The 25,265-nt window shown below is 39.9% G+C and overlaps 1 protein-coding gene across 1 annotated transcript in view; it reads left to right on the plus strand.

Annotated features, from left to right (window-relative positions):
• The window catches only part of lmf1 (lipase maturation factor 1), a 30,501-nt gene that overhangs the window by 4,036 nt on the left and 1,200 nt on the right, over positions 1-25,265 (plus strand). The window contains exons 4-10 of the mRNA XM_071462276.1: positions 627-775; positions 8,060-8,125; positions 19,361-19,528; positions 20,658-20,838; positions 22,418-22,571; positions 23,090-23,273; positions 24,968-25,080. Of these exons, the coding sequence (XP_071318377.1) occupies positions 627-775; positions 8,060-8,125; positions 19,361-19,528; positions 20,658-20,838; positions 22,418-22,571; positions 23,090-23,273; positions 24,968-25,080 (1,015 nt within the window). The remainder of the gene's footprint in view (positions 1-626; positions 776-8,059; positions 8,126-19,360; positions 19,529-20,657; positions 20,839-22,417; positions 22,572-23,089; positions 23,274-24,967; positions 25,081-25,265) is intronic.

Below are 25,265 nucleotides of genomic sequence, written 5' to 3' on the forward strand. Positions count from 1 at the left end.
CAGTGCTGGTTTGTGGGTCAGTCGGGTCACCACTTTGTTTGACACTAAAATATCTTCACAGCTATTGGATGGAGTGCCATGAATTTGGTTCAGATATTCATATCTACCTCAGGATGAATTGTATTTATTTTGGTTATCCCACTGACTTTTCAGGTAATGCCGTCATCAACTCTCAGTTTGTCCAGCACTTTGGTTCATGACCTAATACCTGCTAATTTGCTAAACAAAGGCCATTCTCAACATATGTTTATAATAATTTAGTAAGTAAGCAGCAGGAACACTGCTGGCTAACATGTCTTAATTACCATCAAGCAAAGCCACTGTGTAAAAATGACAAAATGATAATACATATATATATATATATATTATTATTATTTTTATTTTTTTTATATGACCACAACAAGCAAAGCTGAGAGAGCTGTGAGTCCAGAGATAGCTACTCAACCAGTTTATAGTGGATCTGTTCATCTTCTGACCGCTTGGTTTTCCTCTAAAGCACCACAGACTGTCCTTTTGTTATACCCTGAGTGTGGCCTCTTGAATTAAGCATTGTTTGTTCTTCTGTAGCTCATTGACTCTTAGATAAGAAAAGACCTTAACAATTGCTATTGTGATGATTTGTCCAGGTTGGGAGAGCCAGCTGTTGGAGACGGGCTTTCTGGCCATTTTCCTGTGTCCAGTTTGGACTCTGTCCCAGGTTCCCCGCCGCTGCCCCCCCTCACTCATTTGCATCTGGACCTTCAGATGGCTCATTGTCCGCATCATGCTAGGAGCTGTGAGTAAAACATTTTACAAATATATACAGTGTTTCCTGCAAATCAATAGACTGCTGCAGGAATGAGTGCTAAAGCCTGGAAATTAGTTAACATTTGAGCACTTCAGGTTCCCTCATCCTGAAGTCTATGGGTTTTCACATTTTATTCTGCAACATAAGATACATCAGTAAATACCCCAGTTCTCATTTCTTTAAGTTTCTACATCCCCTAAACAAGTGGCTAAATGAGGCTACAGAGGTTGTCGGGGACGTTAAACGTCATCACGCCATATATGAAAACCAATCTACTCACCAGTCCACCTTTACAGCCTTGTTGTGTTTATACTCACGTTTTTGCAATCAAACTACAAATTGGAAGTTTAGTCGTGGTGACAGTGAAGTCATGTGACCGTGGTTTAGTTTGTTTATAGCCCAACATTATCTTTTTACTTCTAGAGATTGTATTTAGGCTTCAAAATCGCAAAAGTGATATTCATTTGTGAAGATTATCGTACCAAATAAAACGTGTCAACAAAAAGTATCAGGAACTTTTGTTTGTCACAGGGCTTATTTTCTGCAGTAATTCAAAACGCCCATGTGCAAATGCTAATTGGCTTTTGGTCGAGGGAAGCAGGGTGATGCTGACATCCGGGTTGGCCTGCGAAAATACATCATCCCTGTGGCACTCAATAGAGTCAGTGTGTTGACCCCTTAAACTAAAGAGCACAACTGATAATAAAACACAAAAATGAGTGAGACAAAAATAACATCAAGCAATGTTTTGACAACAAGGAAATATGCTTCATAGCTTCTATTAGCCAATATTTTAAAATGATGTTATTATTTAATAAACTTTTCCTTCTTGATTTTGCAAACCAATCATTTTATACTATCTTTTTCTCTCTCAAACTTCTCGTAGCGGTTATTGAACTTGTCAAACACAATAAAAACTAATGAAATGTAATTTACTTAGGGGCTCTCCCCTTCCTAAAACCCTGTTACTGCCAGCAACACCTTGACTAATACATTTCCTGTGGGGAGACCCTGCACAGACATGGATATTTCTGTCTACAACGAAGCAAATTCTGTAAATTCAAGCAGAAAGGCATGTTCAGTACATACACACACACATACCTGAATACACTCAGCAAGCCAGTGTGAAGAAATGAAACCATTTCTCAACAGCATAATTCCCTGGGATATTCCAGTGTTTGTCCTCCTGATTTTAGACCATTACTTTTGGAGCTGAGCTGTGCTATAAAACCCTGCCAGTATTTGGAAATCCAACCCAAATATATGGTCGGCTAAACAACATGTCTGGTTGTTTGACAGTTTCCATGGTGAATTTCAGACCACCGGCTGGGTTTTATCTGCCAATCACTGCAGTTACCACAAACCCAGTGGGCTTTTTCCTATTAAGAGCGTGAAAAGAGCTGCAACACAGGGATAGCACCTCAGCTCTAGATCACTGAAAGGTTCACAACTGAGAAGAACTAACTTTTCTGTCTAGTCCCTGATATGTGGAGAGTTTCTTGTCTTGCATTACAGTAAATTGAATATTTTTTGGTTATAGAATGTTTTATTCAACTTGGGCTCTAGGAAAATGCAACTTTCCTCTATTTTATCTACCAAACATTATATAATCACCTTATTAATCGATAAAGAAAATATTTGCTGTCCCATATAGTTTTTCAGTATACTTTTAACTAAAGCACAATGCCTCAGTGATTGACCTGCCCTGGTCACAGCTGTTTAACTTAACGGTGACAGAGTTCCTGCCTGTGAGGACAATCCAAAGGACCCCTCAGTCCTATGAAATAAGTTGTATTTCTGCCGCATGAATATAAAAAATGTCCCAAGGCGTTACACCGTTACTGTTACTGTTACTTATTACATGGTTACAATGGATTTGGGAACAATATAAACAATATAACTACCTACAAATCATCAACCACTTATGTCAAATCATTTGCAAATTTTATTTATACTAGGCCTATATTGCTTTGCACAAAATCTACATCATTCCTTTAACTCTTAAGCTTGCACTTGAAGATCTTAAACTTGTACTGAATGCACCTGAAACCAAGTTCATGTTGTTCCCTAGAGCCAGAGGTATTGGTTGCTGAAACTTTCATGTTTCCATGATAAAAGGGTCTATTATTGAGAGTGTGACAGAATATCTATACCTTGGTATTTGGATAGTCAACAAACTTAGATTCAAATATCATATGGACAGTCCCACCAAGAATTTCTTACAAACAAGCTTACAGTACTCATCATTGCATCCTGTATGGAACAGCTGGTGGTCCTTTCTATCAGAGAGATGTGATAGTTTATTTACACGGCTCTTACTGGGAAGCTCCCTTCTTATATTACTTCTGTGTTAGACTGGTGTTCTGGACTGTACCACACTTGGTCTTATTACTGGCTTTTCTTTCAAGTCCCACACATCTGTACTGAACTTGGAAGATCTCCAAAAATAAAAGGAAATGTCAGATGGCCATATGTTAAGCCAACCAAGAATGTTGACATATTAATTACCTTTATTGGTGTCCCCGCTCGCATAGCTTGTTTAATGTAACACATTTTGGTTGGACATTAAGATGCCCGGATGCTTTTTAATGTGAGCTGCAGCAGCTTGTTTACAGCAGTGGCTGATTGTGACGGTAATCAGGCGATACACTACAAATTGACCTGATTTTAGTGGATCTTAAACACTGAATACTCTGAAGTACAGTTAGCCATGTTCACATAAAGGCAGATCAAAAAAGCTGTCCCTGTTGCCGATTGATTGGCAGCCTTACAGTGTTTTTATCTCTCCTTTTCCTTGTAAATAAATCCTGTTGAGGTTACTGTAGACTTCAGTTCAGTCACAGCCCTGTAAATGAATGGTTTGGTCTTGCCAGCCTTTCACCATTTGACCATTTCACTGTGGCTCTTAATCACTTTCAAGGCAAGTGGCTTCTCAGTCAAATCAGCTCTTTCTAGTAGTTTCCAAACAATTAAGGTCCAAACAAAATATTTATGGCGTTTTTCTTTTAAACCTGTCCTAACTTTTCTACCTGGACTGGTCACCCATCTTTACTTGTTGGCAGTTTTCTGATAGCATTTGCTGCTGCCAGGAGAAGAACGCCTGCCTTAAAGAAACATTTTAGGAAATAATACAATATTAATTGAATGTGCTCATCAAATACAGAGCTAGGTCCAGGATGTGGTTAGCATTATCTTAGCTCAGCATAAAAATTGGAAGCAGGGGGCAACTGTTAGCCTTGCACGATCATAAATGGAAAACCACACCTTTTGACAATAGTTCCACTGTTTTGTTAGCAAGTAAGCTAACCACAGTGAGTGTATTATCATTCATTCTTTTGTTAGCATGTAGGCTAACCACTGTGAGTGTATTATCACTTTTTTTTTTTTTTTTTTTGAGAAGGAAAAACCGTTTAGTTTAATCATGTAGCCAAGTAATAAGGGGTTCGTGATATTTAAATCTTTGTCACAGAATGAGTTTACCGTTGCACCCGTCTTGTGGGGATACAAAAAATGGCTAATTTCTCTTGTTCTCTGCTAATGTTTAGCTTCCAGTTCAAGTGCTACATGGCATAGGGATTGTGAATTGGATGATTCATTTCACTGCTAGCGGGAAAATGTCTATGAAACACTCGGTTTAAAATGCTACGCTAGGTGTGGAGTTTTGCGTGTTTACTGTGATTCAAGCATTGAGCGTGCCATGTGACTTGATTATTTGTTGTTGTGCAGCTGGGAGGGGTGTTCTCAACTTGACTACAATGATGACTATGTGGAATATTACAGATTTTGAGGTGCATAAATGTTGTAAGCCAGATCCCATTTTTTTGTCACCGTCAACTGTCAGTGTCTGCTAATCTGTGGCTCTGACTGCAAGGGAAAAATCAGCTATTCCTCTCTTTAAACTAAGAGATTACAAGAACAGTCTGGCAAAAAGCCACTTTATAAAGGTTTTTTTTTTTTGTGCTAATCTGAGGCATTTATAAAATTGCTGTCCATGTCACATTTTTGGCACCACAGACAAATATTTTGAATCACTGTGGTCAGCACAGTCTCCTCTCTCAGAAAATATGTACCTTTATGTGCTAACAGTTACAATATTATACTGGTAAGCCTGTTCGAGAGGTATCTTTCAGCTGAAATCATGTCTCAGTCAGTAGAAGCTAACAATAGACTGTATATTAAAATGGAGGTAGACTCCAGGTCTGAAAAGTGAAGCCGTAGTTGGTTATGCTGAATTACATGTTTGGCCATAGGCCAAATTTGAAACTGGTAAACTTATCTTTTTAGTATTATTAGAAAGTGTGGTCAGCTGCAAAGGACACCAAACTATCCATTTACATACAATTAAAAAGTAGATTCTTAGATATCCCAAGAAATGCTTATTTGACTTACAGTATTTTTGTGGGAAAAAATACTGGAAAAAAAGCCCTAACCTGTCAAAGGAGTGAATTCAAGACCACTTGTATAAAGGACACCTTGGTAGTGCTGCTATCATGGTTGCTGTTGCTGTCTTGTTTTATTGGGATCTCTCGCATTCGAAATGATGGGGTTTACCTCATGTCATATGCCTTTTCATCAAAAGTCTCAGTGTACCTGGCACACAGGACTTGTGTTTTCCACCTCAGTTGATTTGGAAGGGAAACATTTCTTTATTAAGAACAGTTAAAACCTTTTGGTGTCACATGTCAAATTTTTATGGCCTTTTTTTGATGATGAATTTAATGTGAAAATATTTTTTTTTTATGATTTATTTATTTTAAAGGAGTTGAAACTTGTCCAAAAATTACAACTTTCTAACTACTGTGTACACTTATAAATGTATGTGTGCCTTAAGATAATTGTGTAGAAATATATCTGTTAAAACTCTCTCTGTTTAATCTTGTGGTGCTAGTGGAGTTCCTCAGGGAAACCTGGTAATTTCACACAGGTATTCTTTCCCCAGGGCTCTGGACAATTGGTAGACTGGTCTGTTTATCTCAGAGCTCTAAATATCAGATTTTAATTGATGACATTTCAGGATCTCATGATTGAATTAGATTATCAGCAACATCTTTAGCCGCATCATCTCAATAGCCAGCAGCTGCAGCCAACAGCCAAGCTCATTATCAGTATGAAATGTCCTGTCTTTTTCTAAATCTGGTTAGGGAGGTTAGCGGCTGATTTATTCCACATTCCATGCCAACCACATGACGGGCTAATGTGTCATTATTGACAGTCTCATGTCTTGGGAAGCACATTTTGAACTTATTTTGGTTTATTTGGTGAAAAACAGGCAGGTAGCTGAGAACACATTTCTCTGTTTTTGATCCTGATTGAGTTTTATTTTCTCTTTCAAGATGGGAAAATCCTCTCTGAGAATTTTTGGGAGCTAATTTGAAATGCCTTTAATTTGGTTTGTGTGTGAACTTTCGATAACCTGCCTCGTATGCTGAACTTTAAAGACATTAGACAGTAATTACTGTCAGTTGGATCACCTGCTATCAGTATTGACAACCTTTAATATCTATGCTATTATTCTATCAATCTATTTTTCTGTGGCATAGTTTTATTCTTAGGATGAATGCTCCTATTCAGGTCCTAACAACCTGTATATTTAGATTCATTAGTGCTCATTGCCAGTTGTATGCATGAGAGAGAGCCACACATCTGTGAGCTCTTACTGACGATCAGAACAGCTAATGATGTGTTCAGACAAAACAAATTGGATTAGATCAGATTTAGTCTTGAAGCGTGACTCTCCACTTTGTAATGCACAGGTGACCGAAATGGATTTGTGTTTGAAGCGCCAGTGCACAGCTCGGGCGCTGTGCCATGGTGACTACATCATCGCATATCAATAGGAACTTGTTTAGCGTGTTAACATGCTAACACCCTAAACTAAGTTGGTGGATGCTGTAAAAATGATACCCGCTAAAGATCAACATGTTCGCATTATCACTGTATCACAGTATTAGCATTTAGCTCAAAGCACAGCGGTCGTCTCCAAAAAGGCCTGTATATGCCATCCCACACACACGTTCCAGCATTCTCTGATTTTTCTTTCTTAGACCAATCGATTAATCAAGAAAATAAGATATATCATTACTTGCAGCCCTGTATCCTATTATTTCATTACATTTATTTATGTAATTCTTACACTAACAAATTAACTATTAAATATCTCCAACAAATTGGAAGTTCCTTGAATTCAAGTGAATCTTTTTTTGATTAAAAAACTTTTTTTTTTTTAATTGCTATTTTTACCCATCAATCTACATGTAATTATCCAATAAAAATTACTCAACAAAAACATGACTTTAGAAACTTTTTAATGGAGAAGTGGGTACATTAAGATGTACCCACTTCATTAACTGTCTAACAACAGATATACAGTAAAAATTCACCAAAAAACGACCTAGAACCATGCACTTTTGTATTTTAGTATTATAAGCTTATTACAACAAGTCTACTTTTTAATTCAGAGCTGCACAGTTGGCACCACACTGCACCTCTATTAGTTAATTTCCCCCTGGATTTATTTAATCTGTTCATTTTTTATTCTGGGTATCTGTGTGGTTTACTAATCGTTATCTTCAAATGACCCTGCCAACTTTTTCCTTTCTGTCTTGGCTAACAGTGCAGTAGCATAACTGGGAATTGGGTCATTTCACAATTTTTTTTTTCTTTTTTTTTTCCATTGCTCTTCGCGTAACGCTTTCCCTCCATCCATTATTTTGTTTGAAAGGTTGTGTTTCTCTGTTTGATGACTTACAGACAGAGCTTTTATATATTTATAGACTAACTACATTACTATGGATATAGGGTGAAGTAGTATGATTTTATCATTAAGAGCTAATATGCTGTCTTTTCTGGTAAACAACACATATCTCTCTTCGCATTGGAAATAAATCCTTCATTGAGAATTTTCATGCTTTCATGCCCTGAATGTATGTCATTCATGTATGCACCTGGATAAGGGTAAATCATGTTTTATTCCTTTTGGACTGTTTCAGCTGGATATGTAGTTTTGATCAGATTTTCTAATGGACTGTTGATGGTTGCTTATTTTACATGATTTACAACACAAAGTGGTTCCTGCTGTAAAGTTAAAAGGCAGCGCAAGCCTTCAACAGATGCAAATATGTTTTTTGATTTAAATAATTTCGTTTTTAATTTCTCTGACCACAAGTTACTTTTGTTTTTGTTTTATTTTTTTTTGTAAAGCACTTTGTTCATTGTCAAGAAAATGCTATATAAATAAAGTTTATTATATTATCATTATTTTGTCTTTTCCAGGGACTCATTAAAATCAGAGGGGACAAATGCTGGAGAGACCTCACTTGCATGGACTACCACTACGAGGTGTGTATGTGTTATGTCTATGCATTTAAAGTACACTGTGTGTGTGTGTGTGTGTGTGTGTGTGTGTGTGTGTGTGTGTGTGTGCGCACTGGTTTCACTGCACTGTGTGTCATGCTGTTAGGTTAACCTGTTACAGTACTTCATCATTCTTGATGTCCTGCTCTCGAACCATAAACTGATCAAACTGACGATCCTTTTGATCAGCCACTGAGCCCTGCTATCTGTCTGCCTTCTGTCTGACTACTTGAGCTCTTTGTGCTTTCTTTATAACGTTGCCATGAACTGGGACTTCAGATTTCATATGATCATCATCTAGCCAAGAAAAGCATCAAAAAGACTCAAAATTGATGCAGTCGAACCAGTTTCCTGTATTTTTCTTCCTTTCTTCCTGTTACCTACAATCAGAGATGAGCAGCAGGCTACACTTCACAACCCCTGATTTCCTTCTTGTTCAAACTTGTAGCCTTCAGCCTCGACAGATGCTGACTCAAGTGACATCACTTGAAGCAATGTGTCAGATTTTCCTCAATTACCTCTGGAGCCAAAAGCTTATACTCCCTACACCTGTAAACAGACCTTTATGTGGAAAATCTGATATTACATAAAAAATTCAAATCACAAAATTTGGGATTACATTTTGGTGTGGATTCAGTCAAAACAGGGATTTCATCTTCCCCTCCATCATCTGTCACATTGTCAGGTAAATAACTATGTGTTGCTTGCTGTAACTTAAACCTGATTTAGTTTATTTTTATGGCATTGCCACTTGGGGGCAGTGCAACAAACTTCAAACATTGACATCACTTCATGAAGTTCATTAGCTTTCATTTGGAGTTGTGTTTCAGGCTTCCTGACAAATGTAAGCCCAATATTGACTCTTCTTTTAGCTCTGTTTTGGTCTCCACCAAGTCTCAAGTAAAATATCTCTTGTCACTTTAGATTTTAAACAGTCCACTATAACCTCTAGCTAGTCGTTAACTTAGCACTTTACCATGGATGTACAGTGGGTTTTGCAGAGCTTTTTCACTGAAAACTTTAGCCTGCTGTTGCTTGATTGGCACTGACAAGAGAGGTGAGACTCAACCAAAACAGTCAAGTTTTGGGCTGTGAATCTAAAATGATGAGCTGAAAATTGCTATTACACTATTCACATAATATGACAGCATTCACATTGCACAGTCACCTGTCCCTTTGTAAACATGCCAGTATTGGTTAGAACTGCTTTCAAAACATACGTTCACATGTTCTGTGCATAATACTTTGTACTTGGCTCTTCTAGTGTGCAAGAAATTATGAATTTGACATTTCCAGATGCTACAACAGTGAATGAAAAGAGAGTGATTATCATGAGCTGTGACAAAGAAAATAAGAAAAACTGAAATTCTCAACATGACATCCTAAGGCTGTTTGCTGACCTCTGGGAAGTGCAGCAACATCACATCAATGCACTGTGAGAACCAAAGATTTCACCAAAACTATCAAATTCTGTGCCAATTTCTAGTTCAGATGACACTGAGTGCAAGTTATTCTTGAGGCTGCATCACCAGCAGACGTAAAGAAAAGATAAAGATCATTCTCTGAAATGCTAGTTTTTTAGTTTCTCAAAAGCCTGTTTTCTTTAACAATCTGAAGACTGATCCAGATATATGAAAACATTGTGTCTTGGCTTTGTGCACTGACCGATGACAAGACGGCAATGAACTCACATCAGGCTAACCACACCAGGATAACACATTACAGTAACCGCTGTCGAGGGTCTCAATAAATCAGCTTCTCACACACAGAGCGCGAGGTTGTGCAAATCCACTGTTTGTTTTTCCCCTGTGGGATGCTTGACCACTCTGACCCACACTGCTCTGTGTTAGCAAGCCACAGAGGGAGGAGGGCCATCTTCTGTAATTAACAGACAGGAATACACTGGCTCCTATGGAACTGGACAACTGTAGCTGACACACATCAAGAATATAATGTACTACTACACTACACTACAATAAGCACTCTGGTTTCCTTCCTTTTCATGTAGTTTGGGAAAAATTTTAATTTGTTTTTTCAGTATCCTGCGTTGTAAATCACATTTATTCCAAAGTTTTTAGTTCCCATGGTTAGAAAGATTTTAGTGTTGCTAAAACCATGTAGAGCAATAGACCAGCGGTTCTCAAACTGAAAAATGAGATGGGACAAATCTTTTCTACTGTACTCATTTATTAGGTCAATGGTGTACAAATAAATCTGCCACATCTGATAATTAATTACACAAATCATTCTAAACAGGGAAAAACAATCTTGGGTTGAACCTCACCACTCTGCATATCTAGATTATGATGGTGGGTCATGTGTATTTGTTTTATGTGGTGAAAGGCCAAAAGTTGTTGAGGATCATGAAAAGTAATAATACAGGGATTTAAATACTACAGAAGCATTTCAAGTCATTTCAGCAAATGTTCGCCATGCATTTGCAGTGTAAATACATTGTTTTCAATTCAACCTCAGACAGTACTATTTGCACTACGAATGCACTACGAACACACTACCATAACAACATTTTAATAAGTAACATTAATTACCAGACCAGGTTTAAACGGCCAATAAATGAACAATAGCAAGCATCTTGTCACAGTACCTGTAATACTTGTATATATTGTTATAATTTTCATGACATTTACTATCAGTCTGCACCCATGCAAGCAGCTCTGTGAGGCTAGCACTGTGGTGCTTTGTACTAAATGCTAACATTGTGATAATGGTGCCTCATGAAAGGTCAGCAGATTCAACTTGTTATGATTCATCCTCTGGACACTATTAAAGGAGCTACTCATAAGTTTCGCGATTGATGTGTAGCAAAAAAATAGCATTAACAGCTGTTTACTCAGCAGGCTTTGCAAGAGCTTCAGCCATTGTTGCATTTACACTACAAAAGATTAGAATATGCCTTCTGAGCAGTGATGGTGGTAGAAATACAAGCAAGAGTTAACGTTGGTGTTGAGGAAAAGAAAACTCAGAGTCTAGTTCCAAGTTTGCTGTGGTGGTGTAAGTTTATTGGAGTTCCAGGTCATGGTGAGCCTACCGACACAGAGTGGGTCTGGTATCAGGAACTGCTCTAGAATGCAGGGCCAGGGAACAGATATACACTGTCCCCAGGTGTGGTCACAGACAGTTCATGAATGGATCGTATAGTGGATGTGTATTGGTTAGTCATGAGCAACAGGTAACTGTCTTACAGGAGGGTGAACTCAGTAGGGGGGCAGGAATGGCTCCCAGACAAGGTCAGAGACAAAGAAACAAAAGGACAAAGGCTTGACACTCAGGTAGTATGATCAAGGCTCTGGTCAGCAGGGGAGCGGAGACGGGGAGGGTAGACAAAGGAGTATGATAAGGAGACTCTGACCAGCAGGGGAGGGGAAATGGGAGGGAGCGACATTTGGTTGGGATTGCCCCAGACGTGTAATGGCAAATGTCCCTTCCAAGAAAATGTATGTTGCATATGTAGATTTTCTTATTCATTGGCATTGCCACCAAACTTTGGTGCCAATCCATCTAGTAAATATATATATATATAATTTTTTTTTTTGGGGGGGGGGGGGCTTTATTATAGTGCAGTGGAGACTGACAGGAAAGGGGGTAGAGAGGGGGAAATGACATTTGGTTGGGATTGCCCCAGACAATGGCAAATGTCCCTTCCAAGAAAATGTATGTTGCATATGTAGATTTTCTTCTTCAATCCACCCTTTTTTTTTTTCCAATAACAAAAGATAGACATAAAGCTAATCGAACAAAAGGTAAACGTAAAGCAATATCAAACTTAAGTAATAAAAGATAAGGTCAGGGTTAATCAAGTAAAAGTAAAAAGATAAAACAAAGTCAGTTTTCATGCTTACTCAATCAAAATCGATGTCAATTTTATACAAAAAGTCAGAAATTTCATCTTCTAGTTGCGGGTTAGATTCAGTTGTGATTGTATCTGAATACATGATTGTAGCAGTTGTTTTAGTAACCAGTGACTTGCAAACGGATTTGATGCAGGTAATTAAAAGGCTGAAAATGAGCAATGCACCAAATCCAAGTAAAGTAAATTCAAAGATTAAGTAGCCCAAAGATCCCAATTTCCCTTTAAGCCAATCAAACAAACTGGTGTCAACAGGATGATGTAAAGTCTTGGCAATGTTTATCATGTGATTGGTTATTTCTTGGATGGTAGCATTATGATCAGGTATGAACGTGCAACATTCAGTTCCAACAATGGCACATGTTCCTCCTTGTGAGGCCAATAGATAGTCCAGTGCCGCACAATTCTGTAGCGACATCATTCTGATGGCAGTCATTTCTTGTGAGAGTGTGTCTATGCCGACGACGATGAGGAGGAGGGTCCACTGGAGGAGGAAGGACCTTGCTGGTTTCTGCTGCATGGTGGTGGCGGTGTCCTCTTGCAGTGGGATGCGTGGATCCAAGTAGGACGACCTTCACACTTGACAGCTGTGTTAGTGGTCAGCAGGACGTGATGTGGTTTGGACCAGCAAGGTTTGAGGGCGTTCTTCCGTCGGAACTCTCTGATGCACACCCAATCTCCTGGTTGGATGTCATGGCAGGGCAATCTTTTACCCAATGGTCTGTCTCACCACAACAGAAACAGTTGCCTTTGCGGTCTGGATTTCTTGGCTCTGGCCTTCGATTCCACTTCCTTCGTCTGAAGGGTCTCCTGAATCTGTCACCTCCTCTGTTTGCTCCACCTGTATAGTGTGACACTTGAGCCAACATTAGCATTTCCTGCATTTCACAGTCTTTCTGTTCACAATTATCCCAGTGACGTTGAGCTATCTCCATAAGTTCATACATTGTTTTCCCTGTCCAACCAACAGTTAATTGAACTTTAGCCTTGATCTTTGGCTGAAGGCTGTTTACAAACACGTTTTGCAAGTACCCAGGTGGAAGTCCATCAATTTGGCTTTGGGACAGGCCACAGTTCTCCTTTGCCATCACCTGTAATCTTTCACACAGTTCTCGAGGGTTCTCATTCTTCCCTTGTCGGATTTTGTTGAGAGAAGTAAAGTCGATCTGCTGCACTACCTCCTTCTCAACTGTTGCAGCTATTGAGCTGTAAAATGTTTGTGCTTGTTCTGGTGGAATTTTTGCAAACTCAGCGGGGTCACGGGGAATTTTACAAGCATCCATCACCTTTTGTTTCACGTCAGCTGGCAAAATCAATTTTAACAGTTGCACGAGGTCAGGCAAGTGAGGACTGTATATGGCACATACTGAATCCCATTCATCTAACCACTTCTGCTTGTTTTTCCTGACATCTTTTGGGAAATCTCCCACAATTTCCTTGAGCTCCCGCCGGTTCCAAGGCTTATAGACAATGTCTTTTCCCATGGTAATGAGCGGGGCAAGCGTTGTTGGAGCTGCTTTCTTCTGTCTTCCCCCTTTTCTCATTGTAGTCGATCCCTCTGCATTGTCCTGGCTAGTTGTTTCACACCTTCTGTACTCCAAAATCCAATCATCATCATCGTCATCAGCAGCACTGCAGTCTTTTAAGCTTTTTAAAGGGTAAAGACTTTCCACTTTTGTAACTCTGGTCGGTGGCTCATCTACCTGGAAATCTGTTTTACTTTTACTCTGTGTTGTGTTAGCTTTGCATTCTTCTAATTGGGCCAATAACTTTTTATTTTGGTCAGTGAGGGCAGCTATTTGAGATTCAGCATGATGGCGTCTGCTTTCATCTCGCCAAAGTCTGAGGGAGGCAAAATGCTTATTCCTGTCTCTACGACAACTCAGTCTGTCTCTCAAATTCTTTAACCTGGTTTGGTCAAAAGTGCCATTCTGGGGGAATTTTAGGTGGCCATCATCAACAGTTATCTCGGCCCATGTCAACACAAATTTTAAACTGTCTCCACCATAATTGTCAAACATGTATTTTGCAGAACCAGTCAGCTCTCTCTCTGACCTTCCACTGAAACAACCTCCCATTGTCTGTCTGTAAGATCTTTCTTCAAAAAAAACTTAAAACCGCTTGCTATCGCTCACACTCACTTTCACTCAAAGCTCTGCTCAGAATCCACAGGTCAGTTAACACAAAATGGGCGAACAAATCAGCCCCACAGCTTTAGTTTCAATAGTCCCTCTCTGGACTAAACTCAAAGTGTTCCAAACACTTAGGACCACGTCCAAACACAATCACAGGTTCAGCTACCTGGAATATTTTGACCTTCTTAAGAGCAGACAGATTCTATCATGCAAGGCAAACAAGCTTACAATCAAGTTACTCGTACAGACACGGTTACCCTATCATCACTCCTACTCACAACCACACAGCAAACTTACTCAAAATCACGGATGGCGTCAACTTCTTTGGGATTCCAACTTCAGACTTTCCAACAGCACACAGCAACAATAAATGGGTTCTCAGAAAGCCCCTTACCTTTTTTTTTTTTGTCAATTTAGAATTCTCAATTCAATGGCGTGTCTTTGGTCTGGAAGAAGGAGTCTCCTTGGAAGTATGTTGCCATCCGGGTCACGGCACCATTTGTTGAGGAAAAGAAAACTCAGAGTCTAGTTCCAAGTTTGCTGTGGTGGTGTAAGTTTATTGGAGTTCCAGGTCATGGTGAGCCTACCGACACAGAGTGGGTCTGGTATCAGGAACTGCTCTAGAATGCAGGGCCAGGGAACAGATATACACTGTCCCCAGGTGTGGTCACAGACAGTTCATGAATGGATCGTATAGTGGATGTGTATTGGTTAGTCATGAGCAACAGGTAACTGTCTTACAGGAGGGTGAACTCAGTAGGGGGGCAGGGATGGCTCCCAGACAAGGTCAGAGACAAAGAAACAAAAGGACAAAGGCTTGACACTCAGGTAGTATGATCAAGGCTCTGGTCAGCAGGGGAGCGGAGACGGGGAGGGTAGACAAAGGAGTATGATAAGGAGACTCTGACCAGCAGGGGAGGGGAAATGGGAGGGAGCGACATTTGGTTGGGATTTTTTTTTGGGGGGGGGCTTTATTATAGTGCAGTGGAGACTGACAGGAAAGGGGGTAGAGAGAGGGGAATGACATGCAGGAAAGAGTCGAGTGGGTCGGGAGTCGAACCGGCGACTGCCTGCTAAGAGCGTCTTGCGCTCATATGGTAGACGCCCTAACCACTCGACTACCGGGACACCCCCAATATAGAGATATTTAACTGAAGAAGTGAGAGCCTCACCAAAATCAGTGGGATTCATCCTGTGGGGACAATGAATGTGTGTGTTCCTCAAAAGAAAAAATAAGTTTATGGCAAGAGCTTACCCCGAAATTAAGGGGCCAAAATTGAAACCATCAGGCTTAAAATGAAACCCTCACATGGTTTCCCTCAAGCCCTAAGGCTCGGCTTGATGTGGGCGACCTATAGGTGGCTATATTTCCCCAGTAACTGTTGATTTGCCAGTCCAGGCAGAGAGACTGAGGGAAAATGCCAATTTGAAGTTAAACTGTAAACTTAACTTTTGAGAAAACATCCAGGGCTTAAGCTGCCCTATGCATGGCAGTATACCTTATAATGGCTGTGATATTTCAGACTGGATTGAAGTGATGGTCCAACTGACAGCCAGACTGATGTTGCTTACTCCTAGAGGGCAAGATTGGTGTGAATGAGATGTTTCAGCATTCACAACACAGCATTCAACTCTACCCCATCTTTCTAATGTAGAACATTGTCAAACAGCAGAGGGCTTTAAAAGTCCTCACTGAAACCAGGCTAAATGAGTGTAATTCTTTAAGGCAGTCACTTGCTATAATTATGCAGTGGAAAAGGAAACTATTGGGTACGTGGAACTTTTCAATGACAGTTTACAATAAAATCTAAATATAAATGAGCTATCCAGTGATGCTTTGGTTCCAAAATTCAAATGGCTTAAAAGGAGTAAAAGTCTTAATTACATTGTCTATACAGTTCATATTTTAAATTGAGCAGCTATTAAACAAAAATGCGGCAAAACGTTGACCCTCTACAGGCCGCATGTGCACTTGATGAACTTTACAAAGTAGAATCAAGAGTAACATCAAAGTGTCAGCAGGATGTAAATCAGTATGGTGTGGCTTTCAATTTACTGCACTGTGAATTATATATACAGAACGTGTCTCATGACCTCCATACTCAAGTTCGTGTATGTCTCCTTTACCTAAATCAACTCATCTTATCTGGTTCTTTATTGTGTCCTTGTGTACTTCTGCTCTATGTTTGATGGTTTGATTTCCTTAATCTCTTCCTTGAGGAGAAATTTCATTTTTGTTAAGGTTGTCCTGAGATACTTGGTTCTTTGAAGAATTAAGTGTAATATATACCTGGTTACTTCACACTCTTGACTTGTGTGGAACACAAGTTATCCTTGACAAAGGATAACTTGTGTTCCATGGCTGATGTGCGTCATGACGCCGACACAAATACCTTGAAAAGAGAAAACAAATTATTGATCATGATTTAATGTCAGTGACAGTATTTTCTGCTGCAGTGTAGTTTTTAAGCAGATGGGGCAGATTCTAGCTACAGTCTTGATATATTATCAGCTTATCACTGTTTTATGATAGAAACTTTAGCAATATAAAATGTATTGATTGATTGATTGCCTGACTGACTGGCAGGCATGACGTTACCATGCTATACAGGGTTAAATTATGTTTTTGTATGTGTGTTACAGCTAACAAGAGGCAAGAGTCCTCTGTGGGACATGGTGGACTGAAGGACAAATCAAATCAAATCGTAAATCAAATTTAAAAAAAAAAAAAAAAAAATTTTGTTAATCAGAAATCAAATAACAAATCAACATGACATCAAAGAAAAATCTAAATCAATAACTGAAAGTTATAAAATCAAATCAGAAATCAAATCAAATCGTGGTCTGTGTGCTGAGCAGGAATAGAAACAATATTGACACATGAACCACAGGAACATTTCTGACACTGACATTCAGTCCACAGATATGACTGTCTGGTGAAACGTGCACACTGACAGGAATGTGTCAGTGTTTCCTGAAACACAAGTGTGACACACTTGGGATGCTGTGTGATAAATGTAGCAGCTGTATTGATATGTGGGCTGAGCTCCACTAATATTTAACTGTATATTTTTGCCTATGGAGGAAAGTTTTACTGCTGAAAAGTTGGCTTATTAAACTGTCTGTTATTGATGAGAGGAGCTGCTGTGATTGGCTTTATTGAAGCGTCCAGTAGCTCCACCTGCTGCCGTCAGATATGTTTGATCAGTAATCAATGATAATGATAATGAAGGTCATTTGATTATTAGATTATATCATTAGGTTTGATGCCATTTTAGTATTGGCATTATTCTTGAGTTAGCTTAAGAGTTGACATCACAGATGATGTCACCAGTCAGCCTTTTATAATTGGTGACGCCACAAGTGAGGTCACCAGCTCTCATGAACCGACATTGTAATTAGGAGCCGTATCTGCCATTAATCTCATTCCACACTCCCACAGAGGAGACGTGGAAAGCTCTGGTGGTCAGCGGGACACCATGGTCTTGGCTGCAGGGCCGGCAGTCCTGGACCCGAGGTCCACTGACAGCTGCACGTCAGTGGGGACAGCCTCACCTTGAGGCTTGTGCTGAGGTGCTGAAGCATCCCAGTGCTGAGGTGCTGAGACCCCTCTGTCGGTGGGGAACCAGAGCTTTCGTGAGTCCGATGTGGCTGCTGTATGAAACTGTAACTCATGAGCTGACCTTGGGGAGGGGTCTCAGACGTGATTCTGACCATGAGCCTTCAGAGTACTCAATGGGAGCCAGTGGACTGACTGATTGACTGGCAGGCAGGCAGGCAGGCAGGCAGGCAGGCATGACCTCATCATGCTATACAGGGTTAAATTATGTTTTTGTATGTGTGTGTTACAGCTAACAAGAGTCCTCCATGAGACATAGTGGACTGAACGACAAATCAAAGCAAATCAATCAAGTGGAAACTCAAATTTAAAAAGTCACATTCAGCTAATCAGAATTCAAATAACAAATCAACATGACATCAAAGAAAAATCAAAATTAGTGATTGAAAATCAAATGAAAAAATCACATCCAATCAAAAAGCAAATCTAATAGAAAATCAAAATAGTAATTCAATTCTGAAATGAGAGAAACAAGTGGAAAGGGGATTCTTCTAGGTACATGGTGACAGGTATTTTGTGCTGCTGAAAAGGGAATTAAAAGGAGTGTATTACAAAATGTGCTGTCACCTGCTGTCATATTACAATATGGATCTTGTTCCATGCTGGGTCAGTCAACATGTGCCAACCTCAGTTCTTAACGGCCTTAGGGGTAATGAAGGTACACACACACACGCACACACACACACACACAGAGGGAGCGCTGGAAGCCACTGGCGCCAGGTGAAGCCTTATTAACCCCCTCTGACACACTGCTCTCTTTCAGACCTGCAGAGAAACTGCAGATCTCCTCCTGTCCTGACTGTCAGAGGGCTGCGTAGGTGTATTACGGCAGTTGGTGTTTTGTTTGCTTTGGTTTGTTTGTTGTAACGCAGCTAGTTTGCAGGCCAGGTGGGGTTGTTTGGTTGTCTGAGGTTGCAGGCTCTGTGCCCTTGGATTTCCATGGGTATTTTGGTTAGCTACAAGTTGAATAACCTCTTTTTTTTTTTTCTTCCATTCCGTAAAAACAATGAGAGTATAGACTAGCCTGCCAACAAGCTTTTCTTTTTTTTTACCCATCTTTTCTGTGCCATATTTATTTTTCACCACCTCAGCTGACGCTGTTTGCATGTTCAGCCATTACACAGTTTACATGCAACCACCTAACACACACACACTTAATCATACATACGCAAACACTGCACAGCTCTGTATGAAACCTTTGACTGTTTTTGTGTGTAGGTGGGGTTGCCTTCATTTAAATAAAGTTCCATCTTTATTTAGACATGGAAATGTTTCTGTCAAGGTGTGGCACCATAACTTGCTCTCCATCCTGGGCTGAGACAAGAGAGTAGTGCCAAAGTAAAGCGAAGAAAATGTCCAACTTGAGCAGTAAAAGCAGTCTATGTTTAGAAACTGCTACGACAAGTACTGGAGCAGATCAGACACTGGACATAATCAAATATTTTTTTAAAGAGATTGTTTTTCTGTGCAGAAAATCATGGAAAACTCCATTAATTCAAATTCATGATTATCTGGACAACCGCCTCCCCTGCAACTTTTCCTGTAACATAAGCCTGTGTCTGATCCTCTCCATTCTTGGCCTCTCCTTTTTTTTTCAGACCCAGCCAGTTCCCAACCCCATGTCCTACTACATGCACTGCTCCCCATGGTGGTTCCATCGCTTCGAGACATTGTCCAACCACTTCATTGAACTCATTGTCCCGTTCTTCACCTTCCTGGGTAGACGGATGTGCATGGTCAACGGAGCAATCCAGATCCTGTTCCAGGTAATGCTAACTATTCACCAGTGGAAAACTGTGAGTATTATAGAGCTGCACCTTGACCTCAACACTGACCAACTACTCATGTTTTTGCTATTTTTCTACTCAAAGCTAAACAGAGGGAGCAAAAAATTACAATATAAACAATTTGAGTATAAATGCTTAAAATTTTGTCAATATTGACAGATTGTTAGCTTGGATAGATTCTCCATAATTCAACTGTTCGGTTCATTTCACAGTAACCATGATTACAATATTTACTGGGATCATAAACCAGTAAGACGGCAAAACGTTGGTGACTTCATACCTCTGAAGTGGTTGTGAAGTCCGATTGTCTGTCTATTCCTCGATTAGTAATATTCCTTTAGTCTGTAATGGTCCACAGATCAAAAGGATCAAAAGCGTTTTTCATGAAAGTATTCCAAGTTGTGGATATTGTCATGTGAAATCCATTGCCTCTTCACTTCTTCCAAATGAAAACATTTTTTTTTAATTTACTCTTTCCTTTTAAGAAAATTACTCTGTCACTTGGTTGACTCCTCCCTTTTTTGTTTCTGTGATGTGCTTAAATGGGGAAGTTGTTAGTTTATACAATTTTCTATGATGTTCTTGTTATTGATCAAAATAAAAAATAAAAAAAAGAAAACCATATACCTACAAAGTTTTCATTGACTAAGAAAACTGACCCTATTTCAGCTTTGACAAATAATATTATTTATCTGTGTTATTCTACTCTTAAGTTTGTTAGACCTGTTTTAATGAAGTGCTTTTTAAGTAGCTTGTCTCTCTTCACACGGAGGCAGTGTCAGATGTCACAAGATGATCATTTCTGGGCTTTTCGTGAGCCATGCATTTACATTATCTACAGTAGATTTAAAAGAATCAAGTGAAAGTTTTGATGTAAGGGAAGACTCTTCAGTTTTTATTTTTGTTTGGCCACATTTGGCCCATGGGCCACTGTTTGCCCAGCACTGCCAAAACTGCCTGGCTCAAAATATGTCCTGAAATATGTACTGAAGTGATGCAGTATAATCATTCCACTACTTGTTTAAAGACAAAGTATTGGAGTGTTATGTAGGTTCTTCTTGCTACTAACTGCTTGTCTTTTCTCTGTCCTTTGTCATTTGTGCTGTAGATGGTTCTGATAGTGAGTGGGAACCTCAGTTTCCTTAACTGGCTGACCATTGTTCCCAGTCTTGCGTGTTTTGACGATGCATCCCTCAGCTTCTTGTTTCGCTCTGGAGGGGGAGCCAAGAAAGCAGTGCTGGAGATACAGAATGAGGATGCAGCTGGACGCAACCCCAGTCCCACCAAAGGTATTTAGATTCAGAAAAACCAGTGGATATGTAAAGGGCAGAATTTCTTTTCCAAGTCTGACCCTGGCTGTGTCTTTTCCTCATGCAGACACATGGTAGATCCAATCATAAACAACAAACTAAAGGTTAAAGTTTAAGTTTGACATGCCAGAATTAAATTCCACTTTCAGTATACTTCTATTTAGGGCTGTTTGTTATATATTTGGTTAGCTATTGCGATGATATTATAGTGGCAATGATCATTTTTGCATCTCACTTTCACTGAAAAGAAAATCTAAAAATGTGATTTTTGCTGGGGTCTGTACCAAACAAGCATGTTCCCTTATGTCTGTAGAAAGCTGCAGATCCTGCAAATTTCTTAACTGTGGGACTAATAAATCTTAATCTTAAGTCATTTTTAGACCGGAGGATTTCTGTGGCAATTCTTCATTTATGGTATGCTGAGACACATTTTACCTTTATCAAAAAGGTCGTGCTATTTGGATATTGCACTTAGAAAAATTGCGATTTCCATAATGTTTCCATTAATTGTGCAGCCCTAATTCATGTGTGTGTGTGTGTCTGTCACTTGTTTCTGTCTTTTTCTCTTTCAAACAGTTGGTATTTTATTTTGAACACACCAGACTATGTATGTGATGTTTGTATTATTATTATTATTACTTACAATAGAAACTAATGGCAGGTAGAGGGTCTGGTCATACCAGAGAGGGAATTAAGGGAAGATTAGCACTTGGACAGCTGAGTAGCTGGGAAAAGTCTGACATATGGTTTATTGGATTTTAATGTGATGTCGCTTACATTTTTTACAGTACAGACTTCCAAAGATGCTGTAAAATAGTGAGTGTGGCCTCTCTAATTGGTCTCATTGGACCCATTAGTGTCTTTACTTTGTTGGAGGAAGTTGAATGTAAAATAGGCTTTTACCTTAAGTATGAGCATGTTAATCATTTGAACAGACCCAGAAGGTCTTTGTAAAAAGCTTTAGTTGGACTGTGTTGATGTCTTTACCATACATGGGATAAGCAGGCCCACATAACAGGTAGGAAGGAACTGATGCAGACTCAGCCAACATTTGTCAATACCAGCCGTCCCATGATCTAACAGGCCAAACCTTTTCCACTGAGGAAGTGTTAAAGTGATCACACACATATAAACACACATAGACTTACTGTACACTCTTAGTCGCACTGACTCTCTCACGTCAGCCCCCTTCCAAATGATGAATCCACTTCTATGGCCAGATGCTAACAAATATGTCACCTTGATTTATGGTGTAATTTCAGTTTTCCCTTGGGCCCCTCAGTTGCAGTCAACAGAATTTAACAAGTAAACAAAAGCCGTAGCAACTCCTGTAGGTTACAGGGGAGCAATGACATGCACCCCTGCAATTTCATCAAATGTGGCTAAGGGCGTTGTAGGTAATGTGTAATGGATGAACAGACAGACAAACTACAGCTGATCCATAAAACACACAAAACCCCCAAACTATCCAGTTTCCCTTTAGTCAGAATATTAAGATGTAATAGAGACTAATGCTGTTTTTCATTCTTTTTCTTTTGTGTATGTGTGTGTGTGTCAGGTATATTGATACGTCGGGTGGTGAACATTTCTTTGGGCATTCTGATTGGCTGTCTGAGCATTCCCGTGGTGATGAACATGTTGAGCTCCAGGCAGGTGATGAACACCTCCTTTGACCCACTGCGCATTGTCAACACCTACGGGGCCTTTGGCAGGTAAAGTTGGGGGGGGGGTCACTGGGTCAGGGAGTCAGGGGTTGGACAAGACTTGAAATTTTCCTAAATTTAAGGTGATTTTAAGGCATTTTAAAATGAAATTAAGGTATTTTACACAAGACCTCTAAGTCTCGCTTTTCCACGGTGCAGTGTCAGGTTTTTTGTGCTGTAGGTCTGTTTGTATGTTGTTACAGAACAGTGTTAGACCTGCATCTCTACTAGTTTACTACTGTAGTTAAGATGTTCAAATTTCCATTTCTTCAAGCACATTAATAAATTGTCATCCATGCTGGATTACAAATGAGACTGAAAATTATTTTTGACTTTGACTTTGACATATCATGACAACAACACACCACCAGTTTGTTGTTTAGCCTTTCCAAAAATGTTGCTTTTGTTTGCAGAAGTTTATCAGGTATCTGTGAGATTTCTGCTGCAACCTGTAAACATCAAGTCCACCTTCTTTTCTTGCAAATTTATCTACTATTTAATCTTGTTTTCCAAACCTTTGTACCCAGCATCACCAAGGAGCGTACTGAGGTGATTTTCCAGGGCACTCTGAGTCCTGATCCCAAGGATCCTGATGCAGTTTGGGAGGAGTACCAGTTCCTGTGTAAGCCGGGGGATGTTTACAAGAGACCGTGCCTCATATCACCGTATCATTACCGACTGGACTGGCTCATGTGGTTTGCTGCCTTCCAGGTACATCTTAACTTGTTTTTGTAATATTTTTTTTTTTTTTTTTTTTTTTAAAGACCACATTTGATACTCGCTTTGTTGTGTTTGCTTTCTGCATTTGAAGAAGTCCAAATAGGTCAAAACTCCAGCAACACTTGTAGTCAGCAGAACTTTATTTGACCAATGTTTTTGGCGTCTGTGACACAAAAAACACAGTTTGGGTCAAGGTTCCCTTTTGTCCCTTTAGGTTCAACTCTCCAGGCTTTGAACTTAACATGGTGGCACCCATGTCCCCTACTGGACATTCCACACCAGCCTGGGACAATGATTGGCCTGAAGCCACATGACCACAGGCCCAACCCACCTTTAAAGAAGCCCCATAGGCAGTTATGTATGTGTCCACAAAATTAGTTGTTTATATATATATATATTTTTTGCTTCATACCTGTTTAAATGTCACCTGTGATCAGATGTTACCTGTCACCTGTCATCATTAACGATGACCCTGATAGAGGCCACAAGGTGAAACGCATTGGTCAAATGAAGTTCGTACAAGTGTTGCTGGAGTTTTGACCTGTTTGGACCTTTTCCTTCCTCCATGCACCCTGGAAGTAGCTGGATTTAGCTGTGTCTAAAGACTGTGTCTAGACCAGGGGTCGGCAACCTTAAACACTCAAAGAGCCATTTAGACCCATTTCCCGCAGAAAAGAAAACACCGGGAGCCACAAAACCCTTTTGACATCTTTTTTTTTTGGGGGGGGGCTTTTTATGCCTTTATTATAGCTTAGTGGAGACTGACAGGAAAGGGGGTAGAGAGAGGGGAATGACATGCAGGAAAGAGTCGGTCTGGTCGGGATTTGAGCCGGTGACTGCCCTGCTAAGGGCGTCTCGCGCTCAACATGGTACGCGCCCTAACCACTCAACATGACACTACATATATCGTTTTTTACCTTTATAAAAAAAACTAGTGTGTTGCATTTATGAAATCAATGACCTGCTACAGAGAAAACAAAATTTTATTTCTGCATGCAACAAAAACATTTTGAACTCTGAAAAAAAAGACACTTGGTTGAAGGTTACTTTCAAATAAAATACTCGATGTCTCTTTGAGTTCTCCTCGTCAGCAGTGAAAGCAAATGAATTTTCCCACGTAGCATTAAACGTTCTGTTTTCTTCCAAAACTTTTCTTGGATTTATCCATGGTTGGCCTACCGGGGGTCGAAAAGCTCAATAAATAAGGTGCCGGCGGGTGTCCCACATCGGCGGTTGTGACACATATTTTGAGCGACAAAAAATTAAACATGTTTTATTTTAATGTTACAAGATCACCATAATCTTCAAATTTAGAATAACATTTAAAATACTAACAAACTAAAATAAAATAAATTTAAATTAAATACTCATGATTTATTTTCCAAAGCCACAGAGAGCTGCAGCAGAGGGATGAAAGAGCCGCATGCGGCTCCGGAGCCGCGGGTTGCCGACCCCTGGTCTAGACACTGGGAGGCAGGAGTGGCATGTGCTTACTCCAACTTCAACTTTGTGCAGGTTAAGCTGGAGCTGATACTATTAGGTATAAGCTGATACTGGGTATCCATCTTTTGAGCTCTTTGTGTCTGTGTTTTTCTGTTCATTGTGTCATTCTCACTATCTTTCTTTTTACCTCACCATACCTGTCCATCTTTCTGCACACTCAGTCTTGTTCTCTTTCCATACAGACCTACGAGCAGAGTGAGTGGGTGATCCACATAGCAGGACGTCTGCTGTCCAACGACAGCACAGTCCTCTCCCTGCTAGACCACAACCCTTTCCAAGGCAGAGACCCTCCCAGGTAACATCAGAGAACACAGCAAAGTGCAGTGTAGTGCATCTTTCCTTCTGGACACTGTGTGATCTTTATCTTCCACTTTCACATAGGAGCCTTTAACAGCATGAGGCATCTTCTGTCACCTCCCAGCTGCACCACTTCCTGCTCTAAAATGCTCTTATTTTGTAAAAAATCCCCTCTAATTTTTT

Source organism: Trachinotus anak, unplaced genomic scaffold (assembly GCF_046630095.1).
Source record: "Trachinotus anak isolate AG129_WGS33_773 ecotype Australia unplaced genomic scaffold, CSIRO_AGI_Tana_v1 ptg000025l, whole genome shotgun sequence".
In the NCBI taxonomy this organism is placed as follows: Eukaryota; Metazoa; Chordata; class Actinopteri; order Carangiformes; family Carangidae; genus Trachinotus; species Trachinotus anak.